This window comes from Anolis carolinensis, unplaced genomic scaffold (genome assembly GCF_035594765.1).
Source record: "Anolis carolinensis isolate JA03-04 unplaced genomic scaffold, rAnoCar3.1.pri scaffold_7, whole genome shotgun sequence".
Taxonomy (NCBI): domain Eukaryota; kingdom Metazoa; phylum Chordata; class Lepidosauria; order Squamata; family Dactyloidae; genus Anolis; species Anolis carolinensis.
The window spans coordinates 28,605,247-28,621,531 of record NW_026943818.1 but is presented as its reverse complement, the minus strand read 5'-3'; the positions used below and the strand labels follow the sequence as shown (position 1 = coordinate 28,621,531).

Here is a 16,285-nt window from a genome sequence, read left to right as displayed (position 1 = left end):
AGAAAGCCGCACTACAAACTAGAGCAGAATCAGTACAAGAAAGCCGCACTACAAACTAGAGCAGAATCAGTACAAGAAAGCCGCACTACAAACTAGAGCAGAATCAGTACAAGAAAGCCGCACTACAAACTAGAGCAGAATCAGTACAAGAAAGCCGCACTACAAACTAGAGCAGAATCAGTACAAGAAAGCCGCACTACAAACTAGAGCAGAATCAGTACAAGAAAACCGCACCACAAACTAGAGCAGAATCAGTACAAGAAAACCGCACTACAAACTAGAGCAGAATCAGTACAAGAAAGCCGCACTACAAACTAGAGCAGAATCAGTACAAGAAAACCGCACTACAAACTAGAGCAGAATCAGTACAAGAAAGCCGCACTACAAACTAGAGCAGAATCAGTACAAGAAAGCCGCACTACAAACTAGAGCAGAATCAGTACAAGAAAACCGCACTACAAACTAGAGCAGAATCAGTACAAGAAAGCCGCACTACAAACTAGAGCAGAATCAGTACAAGAAAGCCGCACTACAAACTAGAGCAGAATCAGTACAAGAAAGCCGCACTACAAACTAGAGCAGAATCAGTACAAGAAAACCGCACTACAAACTAGAGCAGAATCAGTACAAGAAAACCGCACTACAAACTAGAGCAGAATCAGTACAAGAAAACCGCACTACAAACTAGAGCAGAATCAGTACAAGAAAACCGCACTACAAACTAGAGCAGAACCGGTACAAGAAAACCGCACTACAAACTAGAGCAGAATCAGTACAAGAAAACCGCACTACAAACTAGAGCAGAATCAGTACAAGAAAACCGCAGTACAAACTAGAGCAGAATCAGTACAAGAAAACCGCACTGCAAACTAGAGCAGGATCAGTACAAGAAAGCCGCACTACAAACTAGAGCAGAATCAGTACAAGAAAGCCGCACTACAAACTAGAGCAGAATCAGTACAAGAAAGCCGCACTACAAACTAGAGCAGAATCAGTACAAGAAAGCCGCACTACAAACTAGAGCAGAATCAGTACAAGAAAACCGCACTACAAACTAGAGCAGAATCAGTACAAGAAAGCCGCACTACAAACTAGAGCAGAATCAGTACAAGAAAGCCGCACTACAAACTAGAGCAGAATCAGTACAAGAAAACCGCACTACAAACTAGAGCAGAATCAGTACAAGAAAACCGCACTACAAACTAGAGCAGAACCAGTACAAGAAAACCGCACTACAAACTAGAGCAGAATCAGTACAAGAAAGCCGCACTACAAACTAGAGCAGAATCAGTACAAGAAAACCGCACTACAAACTAGAGCAGAATCAGTACAAGAAAATTAAATATTACTCTTATGTATTTATAATACATTTATAATACATACATGCTCTTTTATTATTATTTTTTACATTGAAATGGATTGTTTTGAGTTTTGCAAAGTTGTGGTTTCTTGAATGTATTTGAACTGAATGTTGATTTGGTTGGACGGCTTGGTTTAGAGGCCTGGCACTGAATCAATAGGAAAATGTTCTTTGGAGAGGAAGGAAGGCAGGCCTTGGCAACCCCATTCTCCAGCTTGAAAAGAAAGGAAAGAAAAAGAGGAAAGGAATATCGACCTTTGGCTCTTGATGGAGAGACCGGTCAGCCGGTCAGTCATGCGCTCAAGGGAGGCAAAGGGTTCAGAAGGATCAATGATTGACAGGGATTTGTCATTGAGTGGACTCGGTGGCCTTTGCGGGGCCCTTCCCAGCCTGTAAAATAATAATAATAATAATAATAATAATAATAATAATAATAATAATAATAATAATAATAATGGGGTTGTTGTGTGTCTTTCGGGCTGTGTGGCCATGTTCCAGAAGCATTCTCTCCTGACGTTTCGCCCACATCTATGGCAGCATATACCTCACAACCTCTGAGGATGCCTGCCATAGATGTGGGCGAAACGTCAGGAGAGAATGCTTCTGGAACATGGCCACACAGCCCGAAAGACACACAACAACCCTGTGATCCTGGCCATGAAAGCCTTCGACAACACACCTCACCACCTCTGAGGATGCCTGCCCTAGATGTGGGCGAAACGTCAGGAGAGAATGCTTCTGGAACATGGCCACACAGCCCGAAAGACACACAACAACCCTGTGATCCTGGCCATGAAAGCCTTCGACAACACAATAATAATAATAATAATAATAATAATAATAATAATAATAGAAGAGGTGGACTAGATGGCCTTTGGGGGACCCTTCCCATTCTGTAAAATAAATTAATAATAATGATAATGATAATAATAATAATAATAATAGAAGAGGTGGACTAGATGGCCTTTGGGGGACCCTTCCCTTTCTGTAAAATAATAATGACGATGATGATGATGATAATAATAACAATAATAATAATAATAGAAGAGGTGGACTAGATGGCCTTTGGGGGACCCTTCCCAGCCTGTGTAATAATAATGATAATAATAATAATAATAATAATAATAATAATAATAATAATAATAATAGAAGAGGTGGACTAGATGGCCTTTGGGGGACCCTTCCCATTCTGTAATAATAATAATAATAATAATAATAGAAGAGGTGGACTAGATGGCCTTTGGTATCTTCAGGGAGTTGCTCCCTGAAGCAGGGAAAATAATAATATTTATTATTATTATTATTATTATTATTATTATTATTATTATTACTATTATAACTATTATTTGGTATCTTCAGGGAGTTGCTGGAGAGGCAGGGAAAATAATATTTATTATTCTTATTCTTATTATAATTATAACTATTATTTGGGGTCTTCAGGGAGTTGCTGGAGTGGCAGGAAAATAATAATATTTATTATTATTATTATTATTATTATTATTATTATTATTATTATTATTATTATTACCTATTTGGTATCTTCAGGGAGTAGCTGGAGAGGCAGGGAAAATAATAATATTTATTATTATTATTATTATTATTATTATTATTATTATTATTATAACTTATTTGGTATCTTCATGGAATTGCTGGAGAGGCAGGGAAAATAATAATATTTATTATTATTATTATTATAACCTATTTGGTATCTTCATGGAATTGCTGGAGAGGCAGGGAAAATAATAATATTTATTATTCTTATTATTATTATTATAACTATTATTTGGTATCTTCAGGGAGTTGCTGGAGAGGCAGGGAAGATAATAATAATATTTATTATTATTATAACTATTATTTGGTATCTTCAGGGAGCAGCTGGAGAGGCCGGGAAAATATTATTATTATTATTATTATTATTATTATTATTATTATTATTATTATTACCTATTTGGTATCTTCCGGGAGATGCTGGAGAGGCAGGGAAAATAATAATATTTATTATTCTTATTATTATTATAACTATTATTTGGTATCTTCCGGGAGTTGCTGGAGAGGCAGGGAAAATAATAATATTTATTATTCTTATTATTATTATAACTATTATTTGGTATCTTCCGGGAGTTGCTGGAGAGGCAGGGAAAATAATATTTATTCTTCTTCTTATTATTATTATTATTATAACTATTATTTGGTATCTTCAGGGAGTTGCTCCCTGAAGCAGGGAAAATAATAATATTTATTATTCTTATTATTATTATAACTATTATTTGGTATCTTCCGGGAGTTGCTGGAGAGGCCGGGAAAATAATAATATTTATTATTCTTATTATTATTATAACTATTATTTGGTATCTTCCGGGAGTTGCTGGAGAGGCAGGGAAAATAATATTTATTCTTCTTCTTCTTCTTCTTATTATTATTATTATTATAACTATTATTTGGTATCTTCAGGGAGTTGCTCCCTGAAGCAGGGAAAATAATAATATTTATTATTATTATTATTATTATTATTATTATTATTATTATTATTATTATTATTATGTGGGAAACCTTCATGGGAAACAAAACGATTTCATGGGTGTCTAGGAAGCAGACTCAGAGCAGCATCAAATACATCTGATGATATTATTATTATTATTATTATTATTATTATGTGGGAAACCTTCATGGGAAACAAAACGATTTCATGGGTGTCTAGGAAGCAGACTCAGAGCAGCATCGAATACATCTGATGATATTATTATTATTATTATTATTATTATTATTTTTATTATAACTATTATTTGGTATCTTCTGGGAGTTGCTGGAGAGGCAGGGAAAATAATAATGATAATAATAATAATTATTATTATTATTATTTGTTATCTTCCTGGAGTTGAAGGAGGGGGGTCTTGTTGATGTTGTGTTGGGCCGCCCCCTTGGGCGCCCTGGTGTTGTGGTGCCCGAGGGGGCGGCCCGTGGGCGTGTGTGCGTGCGGGGTGTGCGCTGACGTTCTTTCTGACCGCGGAAGGAATGTTCCCCCGCGCAGGGCGAGAAGCTGTACTCGGGGCGGCTGGTGGGCGCCACGGACCCGGTGCTGGAGGCCCTCAACTCCTCCATCGAGGTGGACCAGCGCCTCTCCGAGGTCGACGTCCAGTCCAGCATCGCCTACGCCAAGGCCCTCGAGAAGGCCGGCATCCTCTCCAAGTCCGACCTCGAGAAGATCCTCAGCGGGCTCGAGAAGGTCAGTGGCAGAGGGTGTCATGCTGCAGCAAAAAGGGCCAATACGATCCCAGTCGGGATGCTGCAGCACAAAAGGCCAATGCGATCCCAGTCTGTATCCATATAGTGTCTATGGAGGGAAGTCATATATATATAGCTATGTCTTGACTGTTGTAATTGATGGGACCGAACATGAGCCCAGGGTGTCATGCTGCAGCATAAAAGACCAATACGATCCCAGTCAGGATGCTGCAGCACAAAAGGCCAATGCGATCCCAGTCTGCATCCATATAGTGTCTATGGAGAGATGTCATATATATATAGCCATGGCTTGACCATAGTAATTCATATGACTGAACATGAGCCAAGATTGTAATTGATAGGACCGACCATGAGCCAAGGGTGTCATGCTGCAGCAAAAAGGGCCAATGCGATCCCAGTCCACTTCCATACACAGGGATAGTGTCCACAGAGGGAAGTCATATAGAACTATGGCTTGACTGTTGTAATTGATGGGACCGAACATGAGCCCAGGGTGTCATGCTGCAGCATAAAGGGCCAATACGATCCCAGTCCACTACTGTACACAAAGGAAGTCATATATAGTTATGGCTTGACCATAGTAATACATATGACTGAACATGAGCCAAGATTGTAATTGATAGGACCAAACATGAGCCAAGGGTGTCATGCTGCAGCACAAAAGACCAATACAATCCCAGTCAGGATGATGCAGCACAAAAGTCATATATATATATATATATATATATATATATATAGATATAGATATAGATATAGATATAGATATAGATATATAGCTATGGCTTGACCATAGTAATTCATATGACTGAACATGAGCCAAGGGTGTCATGCTGCAGCATAAAAGACCAATACGATCCCAGTCAGGATGCTGCAGCACAAAAGGCCAATGCGATCCCAGTCTGTATCCATATAGTGTCTATGGAGGGTAGTCATATAATATGACCAAACATGAGCCAAGGGTGTCATGCTGCAGCATAAAGGACCAATGTGATCCCAGTCCACTTCCATATACAGGAAAGTCATAGAGAGCTATGGCTTGACTATTGTGATTGATAGGACCAAACATGAGCCAAGGGTGTAATGCTGCAGCATAAAAGGCCAATACGATCCCAGTCCACTTCCATATACAGGAAAGTTATAGAGAGCTATGGCTTGACTATTGTGATTGATAGGACCAAACATGAGCCAAGGGTGTAATGCTGCAGCATAAAAGGCCAATACGATCCCAGTCCACTTCCATATACAGGAAAGTCATATATAGTTATGGCTTGACCATACTAATACATATGACTGAACATGAGCCAAGAGTGTCATGCTGCGGCACAAAAGACCAATACAATCCCAGTCGGGATGCTGCAGCACAAAAGGCCAATGCAATCCCAGTCTGCATCTATATAGTGTCTATGGAGAGAAGTCATATATATATAGCTATGGCTTGACCATAGTAATTCTTATGACTGAACATGAGCCAAGAGTGTCATGCTGCAGCACAAAGGCCTATACAATCCCAGTCAAAAGTGACTAATCAATTGTTGTTGTATCCATCTAGGACAGTGTCTAGGGAGGAAGTCATATATATATATATATATATATATATATAGAGAGAGAGAGAGAGAGAGAGAGAGAGAGAGAGAGAGAGAGCGCTATGGCTTGACCATAGTAATCGATATGGCCAAACATGAGCCAAGAGTGTCATGCTGCAGCGCAAAAGGCCAACACGATCCCAGTCTGTATCCATCTAGGACAGTGTCTAGGGAGGAAGTCATATATATATATATATATAGAGAGAGAGAGAGAGCTTGGCTCAAACATGAGCCAAGAGTGTCATGCTGCAGCGCGAAAGGCCAATACAATCCCAGTCAAAAGTGACTAATCAATAAAGAATTGTTGTTGTTATATCCATCTAGGATAGTGTCTAGGGAGGAAGTCATATATATATATATATAGAGAGAGAGAGCTTGGCTCAAACATGAGTCAAGAGTGTCATGCTGCGGCACAAAAGGCCAATACAATCCCAGTCAAAAGTGACTAATCAATAAAGAATTGTTGTTGTTATATCCATCTAGGATAGTGTCTAGGGAGGAAGTCATATATATATATATATAGAGAGAGAGAGCTTGGCTCAAACATGAGTCAAGAGTGTCATGCTGCGGCACAAAAGGCCAATACAATCCCAGTCAAAAGTGACTAATCAATAAAGAATTGTTGTTGTTATATCCATCTAGGATTGTGTCTAGGGAGGAAGTCATATATATATATATAGAGAGAGAGAGAGAGAGAGAGAGCTTGGCTCAAATATGAGCCAAGGGTGTCTTGCTGCAACGCAAAAGGCCAATACAATCCCAGTCAAAAGTGACTAATCAATAAAGAATTGTTGTTGTTATATCCATCTAGGATGGTGTCTAGGGAGGAAGTCATATATATATATATATATAGAGAGAGAGAGCTTGGCTCAAACATGAGCCAACAGTGTCATGCTGCGGCACAAAAGGCCAATACAATCCCAGTCAAAAGTGACAAATCAATAAAGAATTGTTGTTGTTATATCCATCTAGGATGGTGTCTAGGGAGGAAGTCATATATATATATATATATATAGAGAGAGAGAGAGAGCTTGGCTCAAACATGAGCCAAGAGTGTCATGCTGCAGCGCGAAAGGCCAATACAATCCCAGTCAAAAGTGACTAATCAATAAAGAATTGTTGTTGTTATATCCATCTAGGATCGTGTCTAGGGAGGAAGTCATATATATATATATATATAGAGAGAGAGAGAGAGAGCTTGGCTCAAACATGAGCCAAGAGTGTCATGCTGCAGCGCGAAAGGCCAATACAATCCCAGTCAAAAGTGACTAATCAATAAAGAATTGTTGTTGTTATATCCATCTAGGACAGTGTCTAGGGAGGAAGTCATATATATATATATATAGAGAGAGAGAGAGAGCTTGGCTCAAACATGAGCCAAGAGTGTCATGCTGCAGCGCGAAAGGCCAATACAATCCCAGTCAAAAGTGACTAATCAATAAAGAATTGTTGTTGTTATATCCATCTAGGATAGTGTCTAGGGAGGAAGTCATATATATATATATATATAGAGAGAGAGAGAGAGAGAGAGAGAGCTTGGCTCAAATATGAGCCAAGGGTGTCATGCTGCAGCGCGAAAGGCCAATACAATCCCAGTCAAAAGTGACTAATCAATAAAGAATTGTTGTTGTTATATCCATCTAGGATCGTGTCTAGGGAGGAAGTCATATATATATATATAGTGAGAGAGAGCTTGGCTCAAATATGAGCCAAGGGTGTCATGCTGCAGCGCGAAAGGCCAATACAATCCCAGTCAAAAGTGACTAATCAATAAAGAATTGTTGTTGTTATATCCATCTAGGATCGTGTCTAGGGAGGAAGTCATATATATATATATAGTGAGAGAGAGCTTGGCTCAAATATGAGCCAAGGGTGTCTTGCTGCAGCGTAAAAGGCCAATGCGATTCCGGACGACATTCATATCTAGATTTCTAGGACGGGAGACACGGCGGGGTGGGATTCCGCCTGGTCAGTGGGGCCCGGCTTGGGCTTTGTCCCCGCTCCAAAGGGTCGGGCGCACGGCCGGCCCTCGAACTCTGGACCGGCGGGATCGGGCGGGCCGTGTTAATGGCTAACGGGTCCTGTTTGCCTTTCAGATCCTGGAGGAGATCTCCAAGGGCGAGCTGGTCATCGTCAAGACCGATGAAGACATCCACACCACCGTCGAGCGCCGGCTCAAGGTCCGTATTGTTATTCTTATTATTACCCAATCCCGCTCAAGGAGCTAGTCCTCAATGAGGCCCAGCAACAATTCCAACCTATTTCTTCCAGGAACTCATTGGAGACGTGGCTGGGAAGCTGAACACCGGGCGGAGCAGAAATGATCAGGTAGGCAACACTCCCCATTATTACAAGAATATATTATAATAAGTATATGATATTACATACTAATATAATGGTAATTTTATATATATCTATATATATAAAAGAGTTATGGCGTCACGGCGACGCACAAAACGACAAAACTACAGGCCCCCCAACCTCGAAATTTGACAACACAACCCCTCATCCACGCCTCTAGGTTGATACAATAAAATACTATAACAGAAAATAACTAAAAATAATACAAGAAAATAATAAAATCTATATATAAAAAAGAGTGATGGCATCACGGCGACGCACAAAACAACAAAACTACAGGCCTCCCAACCTCGAAATTTGACAACACAACCCGTCCTCCATGCCTCTAGGTTGATACAATAAAATACTATAACAGAAAATAACTAAAAATAATACAAGAAAATAATAAAATCTATATATATAAAAGAGTGATGGCGTCACGGCAACGCACAAAACAACAAAACTACAGGCCCCCCAACCTCGAAATTTGACAACACAACCCATCATCCACGCCTCTAGGTTGATACAACAAAAAGAAAAGAAAAATAAAGTCCTAATTAGAGAGAGAGGAATAATTGCTTTTATCCAATTGCTGCCAGTTAGAAGGCTAAAGAGGTTGGGGGGCCTGTCGTTTTGTTGTTTTGTGCGTCGCCGTGATGCCATCACTCTTTTATATATATAGATTGTCATAATATTATAATACAATATGTATGTGATATTTTGCATTAATATAATACTATTGTAATACAATATTTAGGTGATATTTTGCATTCATATAATAATATTATAATGTATATTATTGTAATACAATATTTATTTGATATTTTGTTGTTGTTGCAGGTGGTGAACGACCTGCGGTTGTTGCTGAAGAGCTCCATCACCCTCTTGGTCACGCTGGTGCAGCAGCTCACCCGCACCCTCATCGAGCGCGCCGCCACGTGAGTCCCAGACCCCCATGAGTTTTCCCAGGCAGCATTCTCTCCTGACGTTTCTCGCCCACACCTCAGCGGACCACACTTACCGGCATCCTCCGCGGACCGGACGCGAGCCAAGCAAGTGGGACTCGTGGGAATTTCATCAAGCCACTGGGGATGATTAATCTATAATCATCGGGCGAAACGTCAGGAGAGAATGCTACCGGAACGCCATACAGCCCAGAAAACTCAGAGCCAGTCTTGTTTATTTGTTGTTGTTGTTGTTGTTGTTTTGTGTTTTGTTTTTTTGTTTTTTTTTTGTGGGAGGGGGGGATTGTGGAGGTGGCAGTCCATCAAGGAAGAAAGAGAGTCTTTAGTGTTGGTCTTTCTCCTTGCAGGGAAATCGAGATCATCATCCCGGGCTTCACTCACCTGCAGAAGGCCCAGCCCATCCGGCTCAGCCAGCTCTTACTCAGGTGAGTGGCCCGTCTATAGGATTTCACACTATGACGTAGTCGTATAAGTTGTATTATTATTATATATATTATCTTTATTATATATTATTATTGTAAGTTATACCGATATTATTATGTATTATTATTATTATATATATTATCTTTATTATATATTGTTATTGTAAGTTATACCGATATTATTATGTATGTATTATTATTATATATATTATCTTTATTTTATATTGTTATTGTAAGTTATACCGTATTATTATGTATTATTATTATTATATATATTATCTTTATTATATATTATTATTGTAAGTTATACCGGTATTATTATGTATTATTATTATTATATATTATTATTGTAAGTTATACCGGTATTATTATGTATTATTAATATTATATATATTATCTTTATTATATATTATTATTGTAAGTTATACCGGTATTATTATGTATTATTATTATTATATATATTATCTTTATTATATATTATTATTGTAAGTTATACCGGTATTATTATGTATTATTATTATTATATATATTATGTATTATTATTATATATATTATCTTTATTATATATTATTATTGTAAGTTATACCGGTATTATTATGTATTATTATTATATATTATTATTGTAAGTTATACCGATATTATTATGTATTATTATTATATATATTATCTTTATTATATATTATTATTGTAAGTTATACCGGTGTTATTATGTATTATTATTATTATTATATATATTATCTTTATTATATATTATTATTGTAAGTTATACCGGTGTTATTATGTATTATTATTATTATTATATATATTATCTTTATTATATATTATTATTGTAAGTTATACCAGTATTATTATGTATTATTATTATTATATATATTATCTTTATTATATATTATTATTGTAAGTTATACCGGTGTTATTATGTATTATTATTATTATATATATTATCTTTATTATATATTATTATTGTAAGTTATACCGGTATTATTATGTATTATTATTATTATTATATATATTATCTTTATTATATATTGTTATTGTAAGTTATACTGGTATTATTATCATTGTATATGTGTGTGTGTATATATATAGTAGAGTCTGTACATTACATTATCATCTATCTATCTATCTATCTATATATATATATATAAAAGAGTTATGGCGTCACGGCGACCCACAAAACAACAAAACTACAGGCCTCCCGACCTCAAAATTTGACAACACAACCCATCATCCAGGCCTCTAGGTTGATACAACAAAAAGAAAAGAAAAATAAAGTCCTAATTAGAGGGAGAGGAATAATTGTTTTTATCCAATTGCTGCCAGTTAGAAGGCTAAGCTCCGCCCACTTGGTCTTCTGGATTCTTCCAGAAAGGAAGCTTAGAAGGGAGTGAAGCACTGTGTATTACCAAAGTCATTATTATTACTATTATTACTATTATTATTATTATTATTATTATTATTGTGTTGCGGTCAACTGTGAAAATGAATGCAATCTGGCTCCAAGTATTCAAAAACACTAAAATCAGAATATATAAAAATTAATGTGGTGTAATAAAACAGAACAATACAATCTCTAAAATCAGAACACTAAATAAAGAACAACACTCTGAAAACAGGGGCATTCTAGACAGGAAACAATCAGGGCCAGCTAACACCTCCCAACAAAGTATTCCCATCATCAAAGTCTGGCAAATCCTGTGTTTTCTCAGGGCCACAGACAGTAGAAACACATAAAATATCGCAAAGAACACCACTCTGAAAACAAGGGCATTCCAGACAGGAAACAATCAGGGCCAGCTAACACCTCCCAACAAAGGATTCCCATCCTCAAAGTCTGGCAAATCCTCTGTTTTCTCAGGGCCACAGACAGTAGAAGCACATAAAATATCGCAAACAACACCACTCTGAAAACAGGGGAATTCCAGACAGGAAACAATCAGGGCCAGCTAACACCTCCCAACAAAGTATTCCCATCATCAAAGTCTGGCAAATCCTCTGTTTTCTCAGGGCCACAGACAGTAGAAGCACATAAAATATCGCAAACAACACCACTCTGAAAACAAGGGCATTCCAGACAGGAAACAATCAGGGCCAGCTAACACCTCCCATGATATTATCCTTGTCTGTCCGCAGCCACGCCGTGGCCTTGACCCGGGACTCGGAGCGTCTCCTCGAGGTCAAGAAGAGGACCAACGTCTTGACTCTGGGCAGGTCAGTCTGGCCGGGCACTGGGCATTGGGCGGGACGGGACGGGGCGGGACGGGGCTGGACGACAGGCTTGGCAGTGCGGCCCCTGAGACCCAGGCCTTGCTCTCTTCCAGCGGGGCCATCGCCGGGAACCCCCTCGGCCTGGACAGGGAACTCCTCCGCAAAGGTCAGTCCCGCCCGGGAGAAAAACCCTAGTATTATTATTATTATTATTATTATTATTATTATTATTATTATTATGAATTATTGCAAAGGCTGGATGGCCATCTGTTGGGTGTGCTTTGACTGTGCTTTCCCTGCATGAAGGCAGGAGGGGATTGAACTGGATGGCCCCTGGTGTTCCTGCTATTATTATTATTATTATTATTATTATTATTATTATTTTGCAAAGGCTGGATGGCCATCTGTTGGGTGTGCTTTGACTGTGCTTTCCCTGCATGAAGGCAGGAGGGGATTGAACTGGATGGTCCCTGGTGTTCCTGCTATTATTATTGTTATTATTATTATTATTATTGCAAAAGCTGGGTAGCCATCCAACTATTATCTAACTATTATTATTATTATTATTATTATTATTATTATTATATTATATTATTATATATATATTATATTATTATTATTATTATTATATTATTATTATTATTATTGCAAAAGCTGGGTGGCCATCCAACTATTATCTATTTATTATTATTATTATTATTATTACTGCAAAGACCCTTGGGATCTCAGCTGCTATTATTATTATTATTATTATTATTATTATTATTGCAAAGGCTGGGTGGTCATCCTGCTATTATCTATTATTGTTTTTATTATTATTATTATTATTATTATTATTATTATTATTATTATTATTATTATTACGGCAAAGACCCTTGGGATCTCAGCTGCTATTATTATCATTATCATTATTATTATTATTATTATTATTATTGCAAAAGCTGGGTGGTCATCCCACGATTATCTATTATTCATTTATTATTATTATTGCTGCAAAGGCTGGATGGTCATCCTGCTATTATCTATCATTATTCATTATATTATTATTATTATCATTATTATTATTACTGCAAAGACCCTTGGGATCTCAGCTGCTATTATTATCATTATTATTATTATTATTGCAAAAGCTGGGTGGTCATCCCACTATTATCTATTATTATTCATTATATTATTATTATTATTATTATTATTATTATTATTATTATTATTATTATTATTATTGCAAAGGCTGGGTGGTCATCCTGCTATTATCTATTATTGTTATTGTTATTATTATTATTATTATTATTACGGCAAAGACCCTTGGGATCTCAGCTGCTATTATTATCATTATTATCATTATTATTATTATTATTATTGCAAAAGCTGGGTGGTCATCCCACGATTATCTATTATTCATTTATTATTATTATTGCTGCAAAGGCTGGGTGGTCATCCTGCTATTATCTATTATTGTTATTATTATTATTATTATTATTATTATTACTACGGCAAAGACCCTTGGGATCTCAGCTGCTATTATTATCATTATTATTATTATTATTGCAAAAGCTGGGTGGTCATCCCACTATTATCTATTATTATTCATTATATTATTATTATTATTATTATTATTATTATTATTGCAAAGGCTGGGTGGTCATCCTGCTATTATCTATTATTGTTGTTATTATTATTATTATTATTATTATTATTATTATTATTACTACGGCAAAGACCCTTGGGATCTCAGCTGCTATCATTTTTATTATTATTATTATTATTCATTATATTATTATTATTATTATTATTACGGCAAAGACCCTTGGGATCTCAGCTGCTATCATTATTATTATTATTATTATTATTATTATTATTATTATTATTATTATTATTTATGATTTCAGAGCTGGACCTGGGCGCCATCAGCATCAACAGCATTGACGCGGTGGGGGACCGGGACTTTGTGGGTGAGCCTGGCCGGGGTTTGAGTGGCGGGTGGGTGGTCTTGGGAGTTTGGCAGACCCCTCCAACCTCACCACTCTTCCCTCCACACGTGCAGTGGAGCTCCTCTCGGCCTCGTCGCTGATCATGATCCACCTGAGCCGGCTAGCCGAGGACCTCCTCCTGGCCTCCACCAAGGAGCTCGGACTCATCAGCCTCCCCGACTCACTCTGGTCAGTCCTCGCCCTTCTCCTGGAGGGTGGCCATCTGCCGGGAGGGATCGGGTGGTGTCTTTATGGCAGAAGCAGGGTTGGACTGGATGGCCCTTAGGGATACTATATCTATCCTGTATGTGTCTGCCATCTATCATCTGTTGGGAGGGATTGGGTGGTGTCTTAATCTATATATATAAAAGAGTGATGGCGTCACGGCAACGCACAAAACAACAAAACTACAGGCCCCCCAACCTCGAAATTTGACAACACAAGCCATCATCCACGCCTCTAGGTTGATACAACAAAAAGAAAAGAAAAATAAAGTCCTAATTAGAGAGGGAGAGGAATAATTGTTTTTATCCAATTGCTGCCAGTTAGAAGGCTAAGCTCCGCCCACTTGGTCTTCTGGATTCTTCCAGAAAGGAAGCTGAGAAGGGAGTGAAGCACTGTGTATTACCAAAGTCATTATTATTACTATTATTACTATTATTATTACTATTATTATTATTATTATTGTGTTGCGGTCAACCGTGAAAATGAATGCAATCTGGCTCCAAGTATTCAAAAACACTAAAATCAGAATATATAAAAATTAATGTGGTATAATAAAACAGAACAATACAATCTCTAAAATCAGAACACTAAATAAAGAACAACACTCTGAAAACAGGGGAATTCCACACAGGAAACAATCAGGGCCAGCTAACACCTCCCAACAAAGGATTCCCATCATCAAAGTCTGGCCAATCCTCTGTTTTCTCAGGGCCACAGACAGTAGAAACACATAAAATATCGCAAAGAACACCACTCTGAAAACAGGGGCATTCTAGACAGGAAACAATCAGGGCCAGCTAACACCTCCCAACAAAGTATTCCCATCATCAAAGTCTGGCAAATCCTCTGTTTTCTCAGGGCCACAGAGAGTAGAAGCACATAAAATATCGCAAAGAACACCACTCTGAAAACAAGGGCATTCTAGACAGGAAACAATCAGGGCCAGCTAACACCTCCCAACAAAGTATTCCCATCATCAAAGTCTGGCCAATCCTCTGTTTTCTCAGGGCCACAGAGAGTAGAAACACATAAAATATCGCAAAGAACACCACTCTGAAAACAGGGGCATTCTAGACAGGAAACAATCAGGGCCAGCTAACACCTCCCAACAAAGTATTCCCATCATCAAAGTCTGGCAAATCCTCTGTTTTCTCAGGGCCACAGAGAGTAGAAGCACATAAAATATCGCAAAGAACACCACTCTGAAAACAAGGGCATTCCAGACAGGAAACAATCAGGGCCAGCTAACACCTCCCAACAAAGTATTCCCATCATCAAAGTCTGGCAAATCCTGTTTTCTCAGGGCCACAGAGAGTAGAAGCACATAAAATATCGCAAAGAACACCACTCTGAAAACAAGGGCATCCCAGACAGGAAACAATCAGGGCCAGCTAACACCTCCCAACAAAACATTCACTTTTTCAACAAAAAGAAAAGAAATATAAAGTCCTAATTAGAGAGGGAGAGGAATAATTGTTTTTATCCAATTGCTGCCAGTTAGAAGGCTAAGTTCCGCCCACTTGGTCTCCTAGTAATATATAATCTACAATAATAATAAATATAATAGGGTAGTTGTATGTCTTTCGAGCTGTGTGGCCATGTTCCAGAAGCATTCTCTCCTGACGTTTCGCCCACATCTATGGCAGGCATCCTCAGAGGTTGTGAGGTCTATGGAGAAAACTAAGCAAAGAGGTTAATATATATCTGTGGAAAGTCTAGGGTGAGAGAGGTCAGTGTGAATGTTGCGTAGTTAATCACTTTAATTAGCATTGAAAAGCTTATCTGCTGTCTTCTTCCTGCCTCTGGGGCATCCTTTGTTCAGAGTCGTTAACTGCCCTTGGTTGATTCATGTCTGGAAATCCTCTGTTTTCAGAGTATTGCTTTTTATTTACTGTTCTGATTTTTGAGTTTTTTAAATACTGGTAGCCAGATTTTGTTATTTTATATCATTATTACAGTATTATTATTA

General features: G+C 37.7%; 1 protein-coding gene across 2 annotated transcripts in view; it reads left to right on the top strand.

The window, feature by feature from the left end:
- The window catches only part of asl (argininosuccinate lyase), a 31,977-nt gene that overhangs the window by 6,905 nt on the left and 8,787 nt on the right, over positions 1-16,285 (top strand). Inside the window, exons 3-11 of one of the 2 annotated variants that reach the window (XM_062959595.1) lie at positions 4,371-4,583; positions 8,283-8,366; positions 8,458-8,514; positions 9,367-9,464; positions 9,839-9,916; positions 12,047-12,124; positions 12,235-12,287; positions 14,011-14,073; positions 14,166-14,280. In XM_062959595.1, the coding sequence (XP_062815665.1) occupies positions 4,371-4,583; positions 8,283-8,366; positions 8,458-8,514; positions 9,367-9,464; positions 9,839-9,916; positions 12,047-12,124; positions 12,235-12,287; positions 14,011-14,073; positions 14,166-14,280 (839 nt within the window). The remainder of the gene's footprint in view (positions 1-4,370; positions 4,584-8,282; positions 8,367-8,457; positions 8,515-9,366; positions 9,465-9,838; positions 9,917-12,046; positions 12,125-12,234; positions 12,288-14,010; positions 14,074-14,165; positions 14,281-16,285) is intronic. The other variant, XM_062959596.1, reaches the window with a different exon arrangement.